This window comes from Pipistrellus hanaki (assembly GCF_964339955.1).
Source record: "Pipistrellus hanaki genome assembly, chromosome: 9".
Lineage (NCBI taxonomy): Eukaryota > Metazoa > Chordata > Mammalia > Chiroptera > Vespertilionidae > Pipistrellus > Pipistrellus hanaki.
Genome location: NC_140511.1, coordinates 19,558,401 through 19,578,664, shown reverse-complemented (window position 1 = coordinate 19,578,664; position 20,264 = coordinate 19,558,401). Strand labels below are relative to the sequence as shown.

Sequence of the window (20,264 nt, the reverse complement as noted above, 5' to 3'; positions counted from 1 at the left end):
ACCCAACGACAGCAGAAGTATTTAGAAAAAAAATATTCAATCTGCCTGTTTACTTTGGTTTGTAAGGAAGTAGATCAATTTGAGGTTTTTTTTAATATCTAAGTGACAATATATGTACATCATCCCTTTTAAAAATATGCTTATTAATTTCAGACAGGAAGGGAGAGGGTGAGAAACATCAATGATGAGAGAGAATCATTGATCGGCTGCCTCCTTCCTGCATGCTTTCTACTGAGGATCGAGCCTACAAACCAGGCATGTACCCTGACCGGGAATCGAACTATGACCTCCTGGGTCAGTAGTCGGCAAACTCATTAGTCAACAGAGCCAAATATCAACAGTACAACAATTGAAATTTCTTTTGAGAGCCAAATTTTTTTAACTTAAACTTCTTCTAACGCCACTTCTTCAAAATAGACTCGCCCAGGCCGTGGTATTTTGTGGAAGAGCCACACTCAAAGGGCCGCATGTGGCTCTTGAGCCACAGTTTGCTAACCACGGGTTGATGCTCCACCACTGAGCCACACCGGCTAGGTATACGCATCATCTTTTAATTCAATGTAATACTGTAATTCTTCCTGAAGTTAAAATGTCCTTTAGGGCTTTCTTTTGTGTCTGTAAACTAGTTCTGGTGTTTAACTTCGGCCAAGTTCTCAAATGATTTTCTTGAGCCACAAACAGCCTAGATTTGTTTAGAAAGTTCTAGTGCTATCTCATGCTAATCAGAAGAAGCATCCATTTCAGTGGTGTACAGTCTCCCTCTCCCCTTCCCAACATTCACACGGAACTCGGAGCTGGTATATGAGGCTCAGAACCCGCCGCCTCTGGTGCCCTTTCAGCCGCCCCATGCCCCTCTGTGTCTGCAGTTTTTCTAGAAAAGCTCAGACTCTGTCAGTAGTCATGCTATGTACCATGGCTCTCCCCAGTGAGGGCACAAGGGTCTTTCCCACATTCTCCTGCTGCTGCAGCACACGTTTTTGTTGTTTTACCAAAAACCCTAAGCTCTAGGTTTTATCCGTTCAGAGCACAGTATAGCCTGCCTGATTGGCATTCGGGGAGAGTTTGGGGTAGAAGTGAGGTAGCGTAATGTACAGATAATCACAAGGGTTTGGAGTCCCACGTTTGGGTTCAAAAGGCCCAGCCACTTACTATGCGTGTGACCCGGGGAAGCCACTCAGCCACTTGGGACCTAAATTTCCTTGTCTCTTAAATGACAGCAACATTTGTGACCTAGTGGGCACTAATTGTAATAAAATACATGAAATACTTTGTTTACAGTTTGGCATAGTAAAGGTTTTAATAAATAGTAACTGCCATCATTTGTTTTTCATAATATTTTTGTTCTGCCAGTAGTATGCTAGTATCATTAGAAGGATACTAATGTTTGCACCCAAGTCCTTTGGATTCCATTTGTAATGTCTTCTGTTCACCTTTTAGAGATTTTACTTGTGGCTCCTGGAAGGGCTTGCTCTGCATGTTACTAGAATGTGTGCCAGGCCTTGTGCTAGTGTGAGGTCTGTCAGGAGCAGTAGACAGTTTACAGTTTACGCCCAGTAGACATGATTTGTGTTTGTGTTTTATGGATAAATGAGGTTTCCCTCTCAATGTGTTAGTGTGGGGGTGCTCCACGGCCCAGGTCTGCCCTTGGCTCTTAGTGACCTCACCCGGTGTTCCTTTCATCCTGAGTCTCCTTCCAGTCAGACTTGTTCCCTGAACTTGGGGCCTGTATCTACTTGAAATTTCCACTTTGATATCCAGTAAGTATCTCATATTTAACTACGTCAAACCAAACTCAAGAATTCTACCCCTCGCAGCTTTGCTCATGCATCAGCCAATAAATGGCAAGTCCATTTTTTTCCCCCCAGTGAATCGGGCCAAAAATTTGACTGTTACTTTAATTTACTTTTATTTTCCTCTTCTAACCCACATCCAACCCAAGTCTAAACTGTTGGTCCAGCATTCAAAATATACAATACTAGAGGCCCTGTGCACGGGGTAGGGCCCCTAGGCCTTGCTGGTGATCAGGGCTGATCTGTGGGGTGACCATTGGGCCCCCACAGGCACCCACTTTGGCCGGCCTGGCACTGCCTGCTCGCCGGCTCCACAACCTGATCGCTCTGCCGCTGCTGCTGGTCACCTCCCTGTGCGGATGCCAGTGGAGCAATCCGGGCTCCCGCTGGCACTCACCTTGGCTGGACTGGGGCAGCTCTTGCATTGAGCATCTGCCCCCTGGTGGTCAGTGCTTGTCATAATGACCCGTCATTCAGTTGTTCTGATGTTCTGCCAATTTGCATATTAGGCTTTTATTATGTAGGATATCCAGAATATGGCCACTTTATCGTCCTCACAGCCTTTAGAGCCTCCCATAGAGCCTTCTGATGGGTTTTCTTGATTCTGTTTTGCTATTCTACAGTCTCAGTGCCTTAAAAAGGTCAGTCTGATCCCATTGCTTCACAAATTCCCTCAGGTTTCCTGCCTCAGAGCAATACCTCATCCTTCTCCATGGCCATGCAGAGCCAAACACAGACTTGTCTGTCACTCTGGGCCTCATCTGTCAGCTTCCCTTCTCTCCGTGAAGTCAGCTGGCTTTCTTGTTCTTTCTTTAGCCAGTGTTCCTGTTACCTCTGCTGGAATGCCTCCCCTCCTCCCCCCCCCCCCCCCCCCCAGATATTTTTATGCCAACTACAGGATTTTGCTTACATGTGGCCTTCTCTTACTGCCCTGTTTAAAAGTGCACCTGCTTTCATTGTTTTTCTTTATAGCTTATCATTAATACAGGTCACCTATTTGTGTTATTTATTACTGGTTTCCTCCCTCTAGAAAGCAAGTTCTCTGAGGGTAGGAATGTTGCTGTTTGGTGCAGTATGTGCTCAGTGCTAGAGCCACCGATGCCTGGCACACAGTAGGTAGTCAACATGACTTGTTAAACGAATGGGATGGGTGGGTCTGGAATCTCAGAAGGAAGGCACCTAGTCCTGCTGGCGGGCTCCAGGGAGACTTCCTGGAGGAGGTAATCCCTAAGCCAGGTCTTTGAGGACCAGTTGTTCTTGTCAGGGGGCAAACACAGGAAAACTATCCAGACGGAAGGAACTGTAATGACGTAAACACATCAAGGCGCACAGAGTAGTGGACCTGCCAGTATATACTGAAGAAATACAAAGTTTGAGATTCAGAAGAGGGTAGAGTGAAACACGAAAGCATGCGGAGAAGCAGGAGTGGATGGACTGGCATTTCCTCGGACACTTAGTTTGAATGCTGATGGAGTGTCCGATGAAATACACTCTCCTCCCCACCCGGGACCGTGTGAGGAAATGGCTTAATGCAGAACCTTGGTGAGCACTACCACGTGTGTCCCGCCAGAGCAAGAGGGGTGATCTGGTCCAGGAGAGGATGGAGGGAGGAGGACTGCACAGAATTACCAGACAGAGATGGCTCCTTTTTTCCCCCGCAGCTCCCCGGGGCCAGGATACAGCTCTAATACAGTACTTAAAATGTGCCCTGGTTTTACTAGGTGTATCGGTTAATAATGCAGATTTTGTAATGAAAGAAAACACGATGATTTCAAGAAAAACATCAAAAGTGCTCTATTCAAAGTAATGTCCATCGCTTGCTACACATTTTCCCATCTTTCAGGTAATTTGTGGATACCGTTCCAATAGAAACTTTTCTTGTTTTGAGGCAAACCATCCAGAGAACCAGTTTTCCACTTCTTTGTACGTTTTGAAGTGCTGCTCAGAAAATGCGTGTGCCATCGATCAGAACAAGTGGTAATCTGAAGAAGCATGGTCTGGTGAATACAGCGGGTGGGTTAATACTTCCCAGGCAAGATCTTTTAACGTGTCTTTAACTGGTTTTGAAGTGTCTGATGATACGTTATCGTGAAGCAAAATTACTTTGCTGTGTCTTCTGACCCATTTTGGTCATTTCACGATCAAAGTGTGGGTCAAATTGATTATTTGTTGTTGGTAGCAATAGGTATTAACGGTTTCACCTGGTTTTAGAAGCTCATAATACACCATACCTTCCTGATCCCATCAAACACAGAGCATTGTCTTCTTTCCGAAGCAATTTGATTTGGCCTTGAAGTCAATGTTGATGGTTGACCTGGATCAACCCATGATTTTGTGCGTTTCAGATTCTCAAAATAAATCCACTTTTCATCCCCAGTCACAATTCTATGCAAACAAGACTGTCTTTCATACTGTTAAAACAACATTTTACTGATGACTCTTTGATTTTCCATTTGTCTTTTGTTCAGTTGATGTGGCACACATTTTCCTTCCTTTAAAATCTTTCCCATTGCTTGTAAGTGATCAGAAATGGTTTGCTGAGCAACATTTAATCTTTCTGCAAGTTGTTTTTGAGTTTGACACGCATCTTCATCCAATAACGCTTGTAATTGTTGGTCTTCAAACTTTTTTGTTTGACCTGGATGTTCTTTGTCTTTCACATTGAAATCATCACTTTTAAAGCGTTTAAACCAGCGTTCAAAAGTATCTTAAGATGGAGCATGTTCACCATAAGCTTCCCGAAGTATTCAGCAGCACTTTTCTTCAAAATAAAGTAATGAATTAAAACATCCCACAAATGCTCTTTTTTTTTTTTTTGGCATGAAATTTGACATTTTTAAGCATAAAAATATGATGTTACCATCTTCAGAAAATTTGACATGAAATTTTGAAACTTGTCAATACAACAAAATAGCATACATATCAAATCGCATATATATCAACACGTGTAACTCCATCTATTGAAAAAAATCCGAATTATTAACTGGTACACCCAGTAGAAACATTGAAAAGAGGACTTTCTTGGCACTAGAATGTTTAAAATTATATTAGATCAAATCGTGAAAAACTAAGAATAGTTTTTACTTATCTTACTAGTAACTGCAGTGTTTTCTGCAAGTGTTTCCCACAAACCTATGCAAAGAACAGGAAAATGCTCTTTCTAGGAGTGTCCTCTGTCTGAAGCTGGCACTCCAGCATGAATCCCACCCTCACTTCTACTCTCATCCATGGGATTATACCTACTCAATAAAAATGTCCCCATATTTGCCTTGTAGGGATGCGCTGTGTGGCACTTGCATGATTTAATCCACTCAAATAATTTTACCCACTCATTCACCATTAAGTGCCCAAAGTTAGGTCCTGAGGATTCATAGATAATTTTTAAAAGCAGTCGCAGTGTAGAGGAAACAGGAGAGTTGGACAAAGCAAGCAAACAGAAGCCCACACAGGAAGGCCAGGGGAGCCATGGACCTCTTGCTGACATCCCCGAGGCTATTGTAATTGTCAGCATTCACCTCAGGAACAAGTGTCACTTCCCAGCTTGTTCCAGGGCTGAGAGAGGGACATCTCAGTGGATGTGCAGCACTGACCCCAGTGCTGGTTTGCACAGGCGCTCCAGGAGTAATTTCACCCTTCAGAAGTAATTTCCAACGCCAGGACCAGGGGCATTAGCTCTGTGAGCAGAAGCTGACGAAGTCGGACTAGGTTCAGCTCCAGCGCCGAGTGGGCAGGCTAGGGGTGGTAGGACTGCCTTGGGTTGTGGTCAGGAAAGCCCACTTGTAACATGGGCTAATTCTAGCGACCTCAGGTCAGGAAAATGCATTTCACGAATATTCTGGGGCTGCTGACAACTTTTGGTGGGGGGAGACTTTTCATCTATCCAAATATTTCAGTGCCTCAGATCTGCCAGATGCTCAGTGAGTCAAAGTCATTGAGAATATAACAGCAACTAAGACTTAATCCTTATCCCACTGGACTCAGGTTCTATTGTATAAGAAAGCAAAATAGACGTTTCAAATTGTATTAGATCAAATCGTGAAATTGCAAAAATTGAACCATTTGCTGTAAAACAGCAAATTTATATCAAGTTGAGATGAAAGAAACAAGGGTCTGAGTTGGGGAAAATACAGGGATGATAATTTGAGGTGGCAAGATCACAAAAAGTCTGTGAGAAGGTGGCATATAATTTGCCAGGTGGAAGAAAAGGCTAGGTCCTCTTCCTCTTTTTAAAATATATTTTTATTGATTTCAGAGAGGAAGAGAGAGAGAGAGAGGGAGAGATAGAAACATCAATGATGGGAATCATTGATTGGCTGCCTCCACACCCCACACGGGATCAAGCCCGAAACCTGGGCATGTGCCCTTGACGAATTGAACCTGGGACCCTTTAGGCCGCAGGCTGATGCTCTATCCACTGAACAAACCAGCAGGCCACCTCTTTTATTTAAATCACGATGGTGATGCAGTGCCAGGGGCTGCGGGGCCTGCAGGACTGCAGCCGGGCCTCAAGCCTGTCTGGACGGCCCAGCTCCTCAGGCTCCGTTGTTGCACCTTTTCATTTTCCTAGATAAGCCAAACATGGCTTAAAAAAAAAAACAACATTTAAAGAATAATGCTTTAGATATTTAAGTTGAAATGTAGTTTTATGTGAAATCTCCCAAATTTTATGTCAGCTTTTATTTATTTACTAGAGGCCCTGGTGCATAATTCGTGCACTCGGGGGAAGTCCCTTAGCCTGGCTTGCACCCTCTCGCAGTCCAGAACCCCCCTCGGGAGATGTCCACCTGCTGGCCCAGGGGATTGGGCCTACGCTGCAGTCGGACATCCTTAGTGCTGCTGTCGAGGAGGTGGGAGAGGCTCCCGCCACTGCTGCTGCACTTACAGCCATCAGCCCGGCTTCTGGCTGAGCGGAGCTCCCCCTGCGGGAGCGCACTGACCACCAGGGGCAGCTCCTGCATTGAGCATCTGCCCCCTGGTGGTCAGTGCTCATCATAGCAACCAGTTGTTCCCTGTTGTCTGGCTGTTAGGGTCAATTTGCATATCACCCTTTTATTATATAGGATTTATTTATTTAAAAAAATGTTTTTGCCAGCAAGCCATATATATGTCTGCTTGTCAGGAGCGGCCCACTTGACACCAATTTGCAATCTTCACTTGAAAGCATTCCAGGTAGAGGGAACAGCGTGTGCAAAGACCATAGGCAAGGGAGGGCTTGAGCCAAAGCCGGTTTGGCTTAGTGGATAGAGCGTCGGCCTGCGGACTGAAGGATCCCAGGTTCGATTCCGGTCAAGGGCATGTGCCTTGGTTGCGGGCACATCCCCGGTAGGGGGTGTGAAAGAGGCAGCTGAACAATGATTCTCTCTCATTGATGTTTCTAGCTCTCTATCTCTCTCCCTTCCTCTCTGAAAAAAATCAATAAAATATAAAAAAAAAAAAAAAAAAAAGAGGGCTTGACTTGTTTAAGGAACAGAAACGAGGGCAGTAAGTCCAGAGCTGAGTGACCCCATAGGAGGGGGTTTGTGAGTGAGGCTGGGAAGGAGCCAGACCCCAGGCGCTCACCGCAGGGCAGGGGCAGCAGTGCAGGATGGAAGTACAAGTCCAGTGGGTGCTCCGCTCGACAAGTGTGTACCCAGGACAACAGAGCTGCCTGTGCCTGGAGGAAGGGGCACCTGTTCCTAAGCCACACAAAGCCGCCATGACTGACCAGGGCCTCCCTGCAGTTTCAAAGGCACCCGCGGTGGCTGAGTCTGCATCTGTCTTTGGTTTTCTTGGAATTGGAGGCCTGTGCCCTTTTGACCACGAAACACTTAATTACCTTTCCAATTGAGGTCTGAGTCCATGACCGTGCCCTTTGGAGGTGCGACGTCACTCAAAGGGAATGCACCCATTAAAGTAGAGGCCAAAGAAGGACTTTAAATATTAAGCTGCATACAGAGGAACAGTGAGCTGGACACGCAGCCCTGCCACACTGAAGACCAGGCTCATGCCACTGTGTTGTGCTGGGCTAGTAACACCAGCCTGTGAAGGGCCAGTGCCTCATTTTCAAGGAAAGGTGAGTGTGGCCTAAAGATTCACAGTTGAAATATATGAATTACTCTGGTGAGGGAGCATCCTTTTCTTCTTACAGAGCGGGAAAGCCCTCAGAATCAAAAGGGCCTGTGCTCAGGGATCTTAGAAATCTAGAGGGAGATGAAATTCAGGGAGTAAAGGTGGAGATGGATAAAAACGGGATTTTTCGGCCACCCAGTAGGCGTTGAATGAAACATTTCAGGAATTCAGTGAGCAGGTCTTGAGTGGTGTGATATGAACTTGGTCTGGAAATGTTCCAGAGGCCGAGGAACAGAGGGAGCAAGGCTTTAGGGCATCGGGGGCGGGGAAGGAGGGCAGAGGCCACAGTGGGAGGCTCGGGAGAGCAGTCCGGGGGCAGCACGGGGAGAGCCTGTGGTTTAGGGGAAGGCCCTTGGGGAACGGGTGGGAGGGCGCTGAGTTAGCTTTCAGCCCTGCATGTGTAGAGCTCTCCATGAAAACCCGCCGCCAGTTATTCGCCACGTATTAGAATATTTGAAGAGAGAAAGCGCAATTAATAACATTTCCCAGCTGCTCCATGTGGATTATTTACTTTGTAGATAAAAAATGGATCTGATTTAATGATCTCTATTATTTTTAAGCTGATAGATGTTTTTTACCTGTAGAATTAAAATGAAAATTGTATTTTTAAAATAAAAATATCAATACGATTGCCTATATTTTGCTTTTAGATGGATAGATTCTAATTATTGAATTAGAGCAGAAGTTGGCAAACCTTTTCTGTAAAGGTGCAGATATTAAATGTTTTCAACATCGTAGGCCAAATTGTCTGTCTCAACTACACAAGCTGCTTTTTCAGTACAAAAGGAGCTATGGGCATATGTGATGAATGCTGCTGGCTGCCTTCCAACGAGACTATTTACAGACACTGAAACTGCGTTGTAATGCATTTCACCTGTTATGAAATATTTGTCTTTTGATTAAATTTTAAAAAATGACGATCTTGCCCGGTGGGTGTGGTTCAGTGGTTTGCCACCAACCTACGAACCAGGAGGTCATGGTTCAATTCCTGATCAGGACACATACCTGGGTTGCGGGGTTAATCCCCAGTGTGGGGTGTGCAGGAAGCAGCTGATCAGTGGTTCTCTCTCATCATTGATATTTCTTTCTCTCCCTTCGTTTCTGAAATCAATAATAATAATAAAAAAAATACAGTCTCTACAAAAACAGGTGGGGAACAGATTTGGCCCATGAGCCGCAGTTACACATCCTGCGTCAGAGGGGTTATAAACCAGTCACGTTCTTGCGAAGGTCCGTGGTCTGCTTTTCTCAGCTGTTCTGATCAGAGGGGTCTTGTTTTGTTGTGATGAAGAGGTTTCCTTATACATAAAAAAAAAAAAAAAAACCTTCCAGGATGCTTTAACCTGTTTGGCTCAGTGGATAGAGCATTGGCTTGCAGACTCAAGGGTCCCAGGTTCGATTCCGGTCAAGGGCATGTACCTTGGTTGCGGGGGGTGTATAGGAGGCAGCTGATTGATGTTTCTCTCTCATCGATGTTTCTAACTCTATCCCTCTCCCTTCCTCTCTGTATAAAGTCAATAAAATATATTTAAAAAAACTAAAAACTTCCAGGATGTGGAAGAGGGCATAGAGGGGCTGGGGAAAAAATAAAGTAAAATAAACAAAGCAGTCCGCCAAAGTGGCTCAGGGGTTGAGTGTGGACCAGGAGGTCACGGTTGATTCCCAGGGCACATCCTCAGGTTGTGGGCTCAGTCCCTAGTGGGGGCGTGCAGGAGGCAGCCTGTCAATGAGTCTCTCATCATTGATGTTTCTATCTCTCCCTTCCTCTCTAAAGTCAATAAAAATATATTTTAAAAAAACACACCAAAAACTTCCAGTAGTGATTCTCAAACCGGCTTGCGTCAGAATCACCGGAGAGTTGGCTAACATGCAGACTGAGGGCCCGCGCCCTGAGTTTCCGGTTCAATCAGTCCACGTGGCACCCGGGCACTTGCATTTTGAGCCGGTGAGGCAGCTGCTGTCCTGGGCCAGCGCTTTGAGAGCTGCTGGGTTAGAGACGAGGGTACCCAGCACCGTGGGAACAACAGGTGGCCTCTTTTACCCAGAGTCCTTAGAGTAACTATTGACTTTGCTGCCTCGATGATTTCTGTGAGACATCCAACATTCTAATAGTTCGTGACCAAAGGTAATAGGAAGCAAATGGATAACTTCCCATCTATTGTAGTATTTTTCTGCCTTCAATTTCCGTTTTAAACGCCTAAGAACTAGAGATTGTTTTACAACAGTGTTGGGGAAAGATGTGTACCTAGGGGAATTATAAATAAAGGAATGTATATTATTATGTATAGTGTATGTTATGAAAACGTATTTATATATGCAATAGATACTTTGTATCAGTCTTTATTTTTATTTTTTAGTATGTTTTTATTGATTTCAGAGAGAGGCAGAGATGGTTAGAAACATCAGTGATGAGAGAGAATCATTGATCAGCTGCATCCTGCACATTCTCTTCTGGGAATGGAGCCTGAAACCTGGGCACGTGCCCTAACCAGGAATCGAACCTTGAACCTAAAACTTCTTGTTCATGGGTCTATACTCAATCACTGAGCCACACCAGCCTGGCTGATTTAATATTTTGACATTTGAATGTTTTACAGCTATTTCCTTTCTTGCTGTGCCTTCTCTTTTCACATTTTTTATTATGGATAAAAGTTTAAAATATGATTGTAGTTTAATTTAGAAAAGTTTGCCCTTGTGGTTTGGGGAAATTATTTTGATGTGTATCTTGTTTAACAACTTCTTCTCTTCTCTGAGGTCATGAAGATTTCTCCTCTATTTTCTTCTAAAAGTATTGAGTTTTTAAAATTTCTTCTAAAAGTTTTGTTGTTCTTACTCTTGAGTCTTTAGTCCAGCTAGAAATAGCTTTAGTTAATGGTGTGAAGTGTGAATCCATTGCTTTCTCTGGACGACTAGTGTCTTAACACTTGGCCAGCTCATCCCTCCCCCACCGATGGGATTGACTCTCCTTCCCTGTGTCAAGCCAGCACATGGATAGCCTCTGTTCTGTGGCCAACTTGTCTACCCCCATGCCAACACCATTCCATCTTAGTTCCTGTATCCTTAGCTTTATATGAGCCCTGATGACTGATAGAGCTTTCTTTAAAAGTCTCTCCGGCTTGTTTTGATAATAACTCTGGGTTAGTTTGGGCTCTTTGTTCTTCTACATAAATTTTAGAATTCCTAAAGTGTATGAGGAACAAAAGACTTTTGTGTTGAGATGTATTAATAGATTAATTTGGGAGGAAGTTACATCTGTTTAATATTAAATATTCCTGGTCATGAATATGTTAATTCTCTCCACTTATTGATGTCTCCCTTTAATGCCTTTCAGTAAAATTTAACATTTCCCATCAAGGTAATACATTTTTGTTAGCATTAATTCGGTTTATTATTCAGCATCTCATTCTTTACTATCTTCCCCCCCCCCACTTTATTTATTTATTTATTTATTTATTTATTTATTTATTATTGATTAAGGTATCACATAATTGTTCTCATCCCCCCATTCCCATCCCAAACCCCTCCCTACATATGCCCCCATGCCCCTGTTGTCCATGGCCACTGGCTAGGCCATATGCATGCACACAAGTCCTTTGGTTGATCTTTTCCCCTTACCCCTATCCTCCCCTACTTTTTACTATCTTTTAAGAGTTACATTTTAAAACTCTTGATGGCTGGTGTGTAGAAATGAAATGGATTTTTGTTTGCTGACCTTATATTCAGGAACCTTGCTTAACTTTTATCATTTCTAAGCATTTCTGAAGTCTCTTGGGCTTTCCACAAGAATAATTAGTCCTCTTTTGCACATAATAACAGTTGTCAGTCTTTCCAAGTCCATAGGACATTGACTTCTTTTCCTTATCTTATCCAATTGACTGAAATGTTCAGTACCAAGTTCAACATAAATGGCATCTCATTTCTGGCTTAGGAGGAATGCTTCTAACATTAGCCACCACATTTGCTGAGGGTGCTTGGTACATGCCCTTTATCAGATTAACGAAACGTCCTGTTATATACATTCGCCTATTCTGCTAGAGGTTTTTTTTTGTTTTGTTCTGTTTGTGAGTTGTGTGTTTTTGAAATAAAAAGGTTTAAAATTTGTCAAATGTAATGTCTGTGTGTAGTGAGTTAATTTGTACGTGCTTTTTTATTGTAACTTACTGGATCAGATAAGTAGATTTTTTACTATTAAACCGAGTTTGCATTCCTGGGTTAACTTGCTATATGATCTAACCTATGGCTTGGCGCTCCTCCAGTCCTGAGCCCCTGCTCTGAGAATATTCTGCTCCTCTGATATGCGTGGTTCTCTCAGTCACTCCCTTTAAGGGCTGTCTTCAACCAAGTAGTTTTGATCTCATGGCGCCATCTGGTGGCAAACTTTGGAAATTTCTGACTTGCTATTCACCTTTCTTCTCAAGGAAATGGAGTTTCCTGGGTTATCGCTGTATTCTGTGTTCGCTCTGGTACCTTACATTGATCCACTTCACTCTCCTTTCTCTGGATCTCCATGTCAATCATTCACGTTTCCTTCCTTTGCTCTCTCTCCCTTCATTCCTCAGTTATGAGCATAAATCAACCTCAGTTACGGTTAATCCTGGTAACTAAGGAAAAATACAGTAATACACTTTTAAATGACAGCTGATATGATAAAGTGGCAGCTCCGCTCACCTTCCAAGTCCTCGAAATACTTCCAAGTCTCTTTAAAATGTTCTTAAATTTCCAGTACTACTTAGTCATCTAATTAATTTCCCCCAGTTTAATGTTAAGCCGGAGTATCAAAGGAAAATTATAACAGGGTTAGTATGTTTCGTTGTTTCTATCTTCCTTTATGACTGGCCAGGACAGATTTGGGGGTTCTCCTGTATTTTACTGCAAAGACCCCATTTTTCATTATGGGTTACACTGCCTGGAGACCGAACTGCCATCTATCACATGGTTTCCATGGGCAACTGCCTACCACAGGTGCTCTCAGGGCACATGACTCATTTATAAGTTAGACATCGCCAGTTGCTGACTCTCTGCTTGTCTAACTCTAAGCATAAAAATACTGTGAGCAATTTCTTCCCACTCAGAGGACTGGCACTTGGATCCCGTGGCGGGGGTAGCAGTTGCCTTGTGGGGTTAACTGTGACTGTCCTGGTGACTGAGACCGGCTGGGGAGTCAGCTGACTCTGATCTCTTGGGCCAACCTGGCCGCAGGAAAGGTTGCTTTTTTTTTTTTTTTTTTTTTTTTAAAGAATATATTTTATTGATTTTTTACAGAGAGGAAGGGAGAGGGATAGAGAGTTAAAAACATTGATGGGAGAGAAACACAGATCAGCTGCCTCCTGCACACCCCCCTCCTGGGAATGTACCTGCAGCCAAGGTACATGCCCTTGACCGGAATCAAACCTGGGACCCTTCAGTCTGCAGACCAAGTTCTACCACTGAGCCAAACCGGACAGGGCATAGAGGTTGCTTTTATTGTTTGTCTTACCCCACACCAGGCTTTCGGTCGGCAGGTAGAGGATATTGAGCCTTTGCTTATTCCAGCATAGCAACTGTTGATTTCAAAGTAGGCACCCCAGAGGATTTGGAGTCCCCAAGCCTGAATGGTATTTAAAAGGCATTTTAAAAGTGTCCACTAGTCAAGAGAACTGCAGGTAACATATACACTCCCTCTCAAGCAGTGTTCTGATATATACAGAGCTTTGATGTGTATGGCTTTGAGATCCATTATTCTTGTGAGACTGAATAGTTTATGTAGAGTTCCTATAACTCTTTGAATTCTAACATCTATTTAAAAGGAAGGTTTAATGTTATTTTTATTTTTATATGGGAATAATGGGAGATTCAAGAGTGGATTGAAAAAAGATTAAGACGGAGATTACATTGGCAATTTGGTTACCAAGAGTCCCCCTCCCACCCATCCCCAATCCAGGAAGACCAGTCCTCCTGGCATTCCGTACTGGGACGTGTCCTTCCGTGTTCTTTGGCTAAGTGCTTTCTAACCTTGTGATGTCTCTTTTGAAAGGTGGGGACCCAAACTGTACGCATTCTTCCAGATCCGTCCTTGCCAGAACAGCATAAAGCAGATGTAACAGGAAGAAGCCTCCCTCCTTCCCTAGGTAAGTTCCAGCAGCAGCTGTGGCTGGAGCCGCCCACCGTCCCATTAGTCCCGCCACATCTACTTCCTGCCATGATGCTAGGGCCCCACAGTATGGGGACGCTCAGTCCAAGGAGCTGACTCAGAGCATCTCTGCCATTACAGCCTCTAATTCCACCCCCTCCGGATCTTTCTCAACTGCTTGCATCTCGTGGGCTCTTTGCCAGTCAAAAACATCTTCCAATTTAATAATTTTGAGATTAGATAGTTTATCTTATTTTTGTTGTTGTTAATCCTCACCTCAGGATATTTTCCCAGTGATTTTTAGAGTGTAAGGGAGGGAGCGAAGAAAGGAAAGGGAGAGAGCGAAGAAAGGAAAGGGAGAGAAAGAGAGAGAGAGAGAGAAAGAGAGAGAGAGAGAGAGAGAGAGAGAGAGAGAGAGAGAGAGAGAGAGAGAGAAACTTTGATGTGAGAGAGACATATCGACTGTTTGCCTCCCACACATGCCCCAACCAGGGCCAGGGCAAGGAATCAAACTTACAACCCATCTATACATAGACCAGTGCTCTAACCACTGAGAAACATAGGCTAGAGCCAGATATTTTATTCAACTGAGGTTTATGTATAATCCTGGTGAACTGCTGCTTGATTGGACCGGCCGCTTTAGACTGTTCTCTTACCTTTTAAGGAACACCCTTGATGGGGAGTATTACAGTGCGAGCTCACACATAGGCCACTTGTGTGCCGCTGCTGGTTTTCTCTTATTTTAGGAAAATATTTAGATAGACTTAAAAATGAAGGGTCACACATACACATGGAGTAGAAGAATCCCAGAACTGGTTCCTAAGCCAGGCTAGTACTATGCATTGGTCTTAATCTGGAAATATTTAAAAATCATTGATCAACATGATTACCGTGACAGCAGCTTGTTTTAGATTCATGGATTTCTTCATCAGACACTGTTTGGCCTTTAGAAAGGGAAGCCTTTCTAAATAAAACCACAGCGACGCAGTTTACCTTGTAGACCTGGAGTGGCTCTTTTGGCTTCCTTTGGCTTGCTGATTAAGCCTCCCCACGGTCTGTAAACCTAACACTAGCTATAGTATGCGAATATATCTGATCGAACACTTTAAGATCTGGAATAAATGTCCATAATAACAATATTATTTTTTAGGATTTTTTTTTCATATGACACAAAAAAAAAACAATCATATATGTGTGCTATAGGTGGGAAATTTTTAGAATGATTTGCTTCTTTGGCCTTGAATTTTGGATTGCTCTGAAATGAGTTGAAGGTCATTCAAGAATCTGGCATTCCATGACATCACCAAACACTTCACTGTTTCAAATTCACTTGAGGGGCTTGTGCCATATCCATCACCAGTCACTTGTTTTGAAGGGGGTGGAGCGATTGTGAATTCTTGCAATTTAGTCAGTCTTAGTCCTGATATTTCAGCTAAAATCCTTGGTTAAAACCCATTCTTAATGTTCCATAGATCGCTGCCAATTCTCAGCTATTCTTGTTGATTTTTTTTATTTTAAAAAATGTTATGAATTTATTTGAGCCAAACGGACAACATACCCTGGGGAGCGAGTCTCAGATGCTTCAGAGAATAACAGTTTTGTAGCCACTTTTACGAATTTGAAATTAAAGAGTGAAAATAAGGAAGATTATATGGATATGGGAGAAAGCAAGGAGAGGATTGTAGTATAGGGTAGTTAACAAGGTTATGCGGTCTCCTGAGGGGTCTGAAAAAAGGCATTTCAAAGGTGAGCTCACCCAGATGCAGAGACAATGGACTGGGACTCTCCAGGCAACGATAAGCCTCCTTCTAAAATGTTGTATGTTTGGGGCGTGACTACCCACCATGCCCACTTTGCAATGAATGACCCTTTACCCCATTCCTTCTAATGCAGGAATTTATGTAGCTCTCTCCATTTTGTTTTGCTGATTGGTAAAAATCCCCCCAATTAAAACTTGCCTGACGTTTTGCAGTTTTTCCTCATTGACTTTTAAACGATAATGGTTTGACTCCATCCTGTTTCGTCAGAAGTAGGAAAATAAGTTTTCTGAATGACTCACCGGAAAAGTCAAGATCAAATGTCAGAGATTGGGAGCGATCCAGAGATTAACTTATCAAAGGATCGCAGACGAGGCACGTCGCGGGCAGCCTCGGGAGTGATTAGAATGTTACCCAAGAAAAAGGACAGGCACTTCTCAGTGACTTTCTGGTCCTTCTCCTCCAGACTTTGGGGTTTCTCCATCAGACTCTCACCTGCCTTTTTGTGGCCCAGGGGATTGTGGTGGTGAGGAAGCAGGGGCCCAGCTAAAGGCACGGGATGAGCTAGAGCTGGCGGTTTCTTCAGCGATAGGACACCCTGCAGCCTCAGGTACCAGACAGTGCAGCCTAGTGCGCTTAGACCCACAGGCTTCTTGCTCTCAACCTGCAGGCCTGGTCCTTTCTCTGAGTGCAGGGCTGATTGCAGCTCAGGAGGCTGCTAGAGCTGAGACACTCCCTCCTGGACCCGCGGGTTGGGGAGTGGCCTGACGAGGGTAAGACAGAGCTGGTGTACATACAGTGAGCTCTGGACACACATGCCCCCGGGCTGCTCTGTGACCTCTCCAAAGGTTTATCTGACTGACGTGAGAGGAAGCGTCTTTATACCGGGATCGCATGTCCACATCCAGATTCTGGATCTACAGGTTGCAAGATCTGTGTCAGACTCCCTTTGAAACCAAACATCATTGTAGCCTGGCTGAGCTCAGAGGGCGGAGTCTGTGGCCCACCTGGTTTGGGAGCAGTCTGTGTAAGTCACGGCGGCGTTGCATCCATTCGCCTTCCCAATTCAACAGGGAACTCAACCAGCTAACTGCTACTTACGACCCGTGGAAAGGTTTGCAGGGTCCTTCCCATTTCAACCCTATAATGGTAATACTAGAGGCCCAGTGCATGAAATCTGTGCACAGGTACGGCCCCTAGGTCTGGCCTGTGGTCAGGGCCATGTTCCCCAGCTGCTGGCAGCCAGTCCTGCCCCCGACCGCTACCCCTCCGTCCCCCCCCGTTCCCTGTTCACCATCAGGTGATCTGAGCCTGCTGGCTTGGGGAAGGGACCGAGAAGTGGTCAGTGCGCCTCATAGCGACTGGTTGAGCATTTGTTCTGGTCATTCCCTTTGGTCGATTTGCAAATTACCCTTTTTATAGAGACTTGTCTCATTTTCTTCATTCTTACCCAACTTTCCTGTTCACTTTCTATGTCTTCATGCAGGTCCCTGGCATCTGACCTATGGTGAGCATTGGGATACGGACTTACCAAGACATGCCTGATATTCTGAATGTGAATACCCCCACCCCTCACCTCCCCAAAGCTGGAATCTCAGCCGGAACCAGATGGGCACCTGTCCTGAAACCAAGGCTCTCTCGGATGGTTCTTTCCACATCCCAGTTTCCTGTTGGTTTCCCTTTCTTGCTATCCTGTCTCTCTCCGCCTCTCTCAGCTGCCTTTCCTAGGGACGGAGCTTGGAACGATGGGCTGGGACTGGAGGACTCTGCGTTGCTCCCTGCAGCCCTGAGCCAGCCTCTCTTGCATCCCATCTCCAAAGCATCGTGCCCCGGGTGTGCCGGAAGGCACCCGCTTCTGGGAGCCCACTTCTCTGCATGACTAGCCTGTAAGGAGAGATGGAGAGACTTTCCGAGAATTTTCCACTTTTTCAACAGCTCTGATTACTTGCTCACACCTGTGAAGTCTGGAGACATGGGTGCAACATTCCTCTTCCTGTCTGGGCCGTTTGTATAATTGTATATAAAGGTAGCAATAAATATATTCTAACATCAGCCGGGCACTCCTTTCCGCCTGACTCTGCATGGGGATGGTAGGAGCTGAATATCACCTTCTCAAGGAACTGCCCTATTGCCCCATCTCGGGTTCTCACCGTCTCTGATTTCACAGTGCTAGTTTGAATCGGCCCGGGTGTGGAGAAAGAAGGCTGGGGGGTCCGGTGTCAGACCCGGGACACGAAGCAGCATGATTAATTCACTAGGTGGCACTATTCCTGGCGCTCCGAGGCGGCTTGAATGTCCAGGTGGCTTGAAGCTCAGAGGATTGGGTGACCGTTGGAGACATGAGTCAGCTATTTTTGTGATCCCTCTTACATCCTTCAAGAATGCGTGGTGGGGCAGTTATGTGGCAGGTGCTTACCCACTGGGCACAAACATACCCCTAAAAGGCTTTCAGAGAAACTACCCCAAACCTGCCAGTGTGATAGTGAATTTTCCATCTGTGTGGGTCCTCTGAAAGTCTTTAAGGCATATCTTTGCGCCCAGCAGGTAAGCACCTGCCACGTAACGGCCCCACCATGCATTCTTGAAGGATGTAAGAGGGATCACAAAAATAGCTGACTCATGTCACAATGCCATATTGAATTTTCCATCTGAACCTGATGTTTTCCAAGAATACTGAGTCTGGCTGTGTTAGAGACTGTGTCCTCCTACAGGGGATGCATAAGCCAACAACCTTTCGTTTGGCAGAAGTGATGTTGTTTGTCTACTATGAAGGGATATTGGTTCCCAAAGGAGTCTCATCGTTTATTTGAAGTCTTTAGTCAGCAGGCACGTCTATCACTGAAAAAACACTTTGTTGTGGTTTCTCATCAAATTGCTGTGTCTCGGGTCTCTCCTCCTCCTGCTGCAAGGCCTGGGCGTTCCGTGGAGCCAGAGGCGTGACCTAGTGCCGGGTCAGAGGCAGCACGTGCAGTGCCACCTTCTATGTGTTAAAACATACAGACCGGAAGCACTTGACGGGATCACCTGGTTGAGCCCTCAGAGCCACTGATCAGATAACCATCTGAAGGACCCAACACTCCAGGTCTAGTCTCACTTTCACCTTTTAATAGACTGGAGGCTCAGGGCCCAAAGATAAAGCTGCTGCCTTCCGCAGCCAGTGCCCGTGGGACACCACCGGACACACCCTCCTCTGCGCAGACATTTCTGGCAGGACTGGTGCCACAGGGAGAAATCACTTTAAAAGATACATGGCAGCCCTCGCCGGTTTGGCTCAGTGGATAGAGTGTCGGCCTGTAGACTCAAGGGTCCCAGGTTCGATTCTGGTCAGGGGCATGTACCTTGGTTGCGGGCATGTGCAGGTGGGAAGTGTGCAGGAGGCAGCTGATTGGTGTTTCCCTCGCGTCGATGTTTCTAACTCTCTCTCCCTTTCCCTTCCTCTCAGTGAAGAATTAATAAAATATATTTAACAACAACAACAACAACAACAACAAAAAGATACCTGGCAAATAGCCAGGTGCTTCTGGTGATAATGTGGTACGAGATGAGCCTGCTATGGGTAATGCTGTATCAGCAACCGTTCAGGAGCGTGTCTGCGGAGCTGTTAAACCTGGATGTGGCTGTGGTTCTGCCACTAATCAGAGGTTAACCAGACGCGTCACTCTCTCTGGGCCTCTGATTCGTCAGCTGGAACACGAAGTGTTTGGACTAAATGATTTCTAAGGTTCTTGTTCCTGAGCCTCTCCTCTTTTGGGAAAGGGGAGGGCGTAGCATACTTTTTAATGCTAAAAGGAAGGCCATGGGATGGCAAACCTGGGCCATGGAGAGGCCCAAAGGTCACTGATTTTCAGCTACCAAGATGCGTGAAGTCAGAGCAGCCCCTGGCCAACCTTGGCTGGGAGACAATCTGTTGAGCGTTCCGCACACATCCATCCACCGGATTTCTCCTGGGCAGGCCTTCCTCGGAGGGTAGGCCCAGGGCTGCGGTCTGCACTCCTCACCAGGACAAACCAATGGAGGTTGAAACCTCAAAATAGACGTTCACTCCTCTCCCTGAGCCGCCTAGCCCACCATAGGCCCTAGGAAAGAGTGGACTTCAGTGCAGGCCAACAGGCAGAGCTGAGGGAGTGGAGCCACCGAGGGGGAAACGCACCCTTTTCGCCACTGACAACCGCACCCACAGAGGGAGCACGTGGTGGGATGTTCCCTCCTGCAGGGCAGACACAGGTGGGTCAGCACCCGCTCCTGCCCTCCCTGGGCCTCAGCCCTCTCCCAGCAGGTGGGATGCGGAGTGCGCAGCGCAGGGGGGGCTGGGGGGGGGATATGGCCAACCCTTCCCCCCTCCCCGGGGAGCCAGGTCTGCAGGCAGCCCACACTCCCAGCTGCTCCCCCAGGGCTCAGTTGGACAGAGGCAGGCCGGGCCGTTCACACAGGGGACGGCTGGCTGTCTAACTTGGGGTTCATCATTAGGAAGCTAGAAGCCAGGGGATGAGCCTGCAATCT

General features: G+C 45.6%; 1 protein-coding gene across 2 annotated transcripts in view; it reads left to right on the top strand.

Annotated features, from left to right (window-relative positions):
* RDX (radixin) overlaps positions 1 to 17,816 on the top strand; it is an 87,224-nt gene extending 69,408 nt beyond the window's left edge. For both annotated transcript variants that reach the window (XM_084893676.1, XM_084893677.1), the window contains 2 exons: positions 13,912 to 14,005; positions 17,251 to 17,816. In XM_084893676.1, the coding sequence (XP_084749802.1) occupies positions 13,912 to 13,967 (56 nt within the window). In that variant the 3' untranslated portion in view covers positions 13,968 to 14,005; positions 17,251 to 17,816. The remainder of the gene's footprint in view (positions 1 to 13,911; positions 14,006 to 17,250) is intronic.
* Positions 17,817 to 20,264: the final 2,448 nt, after the last annotated feature.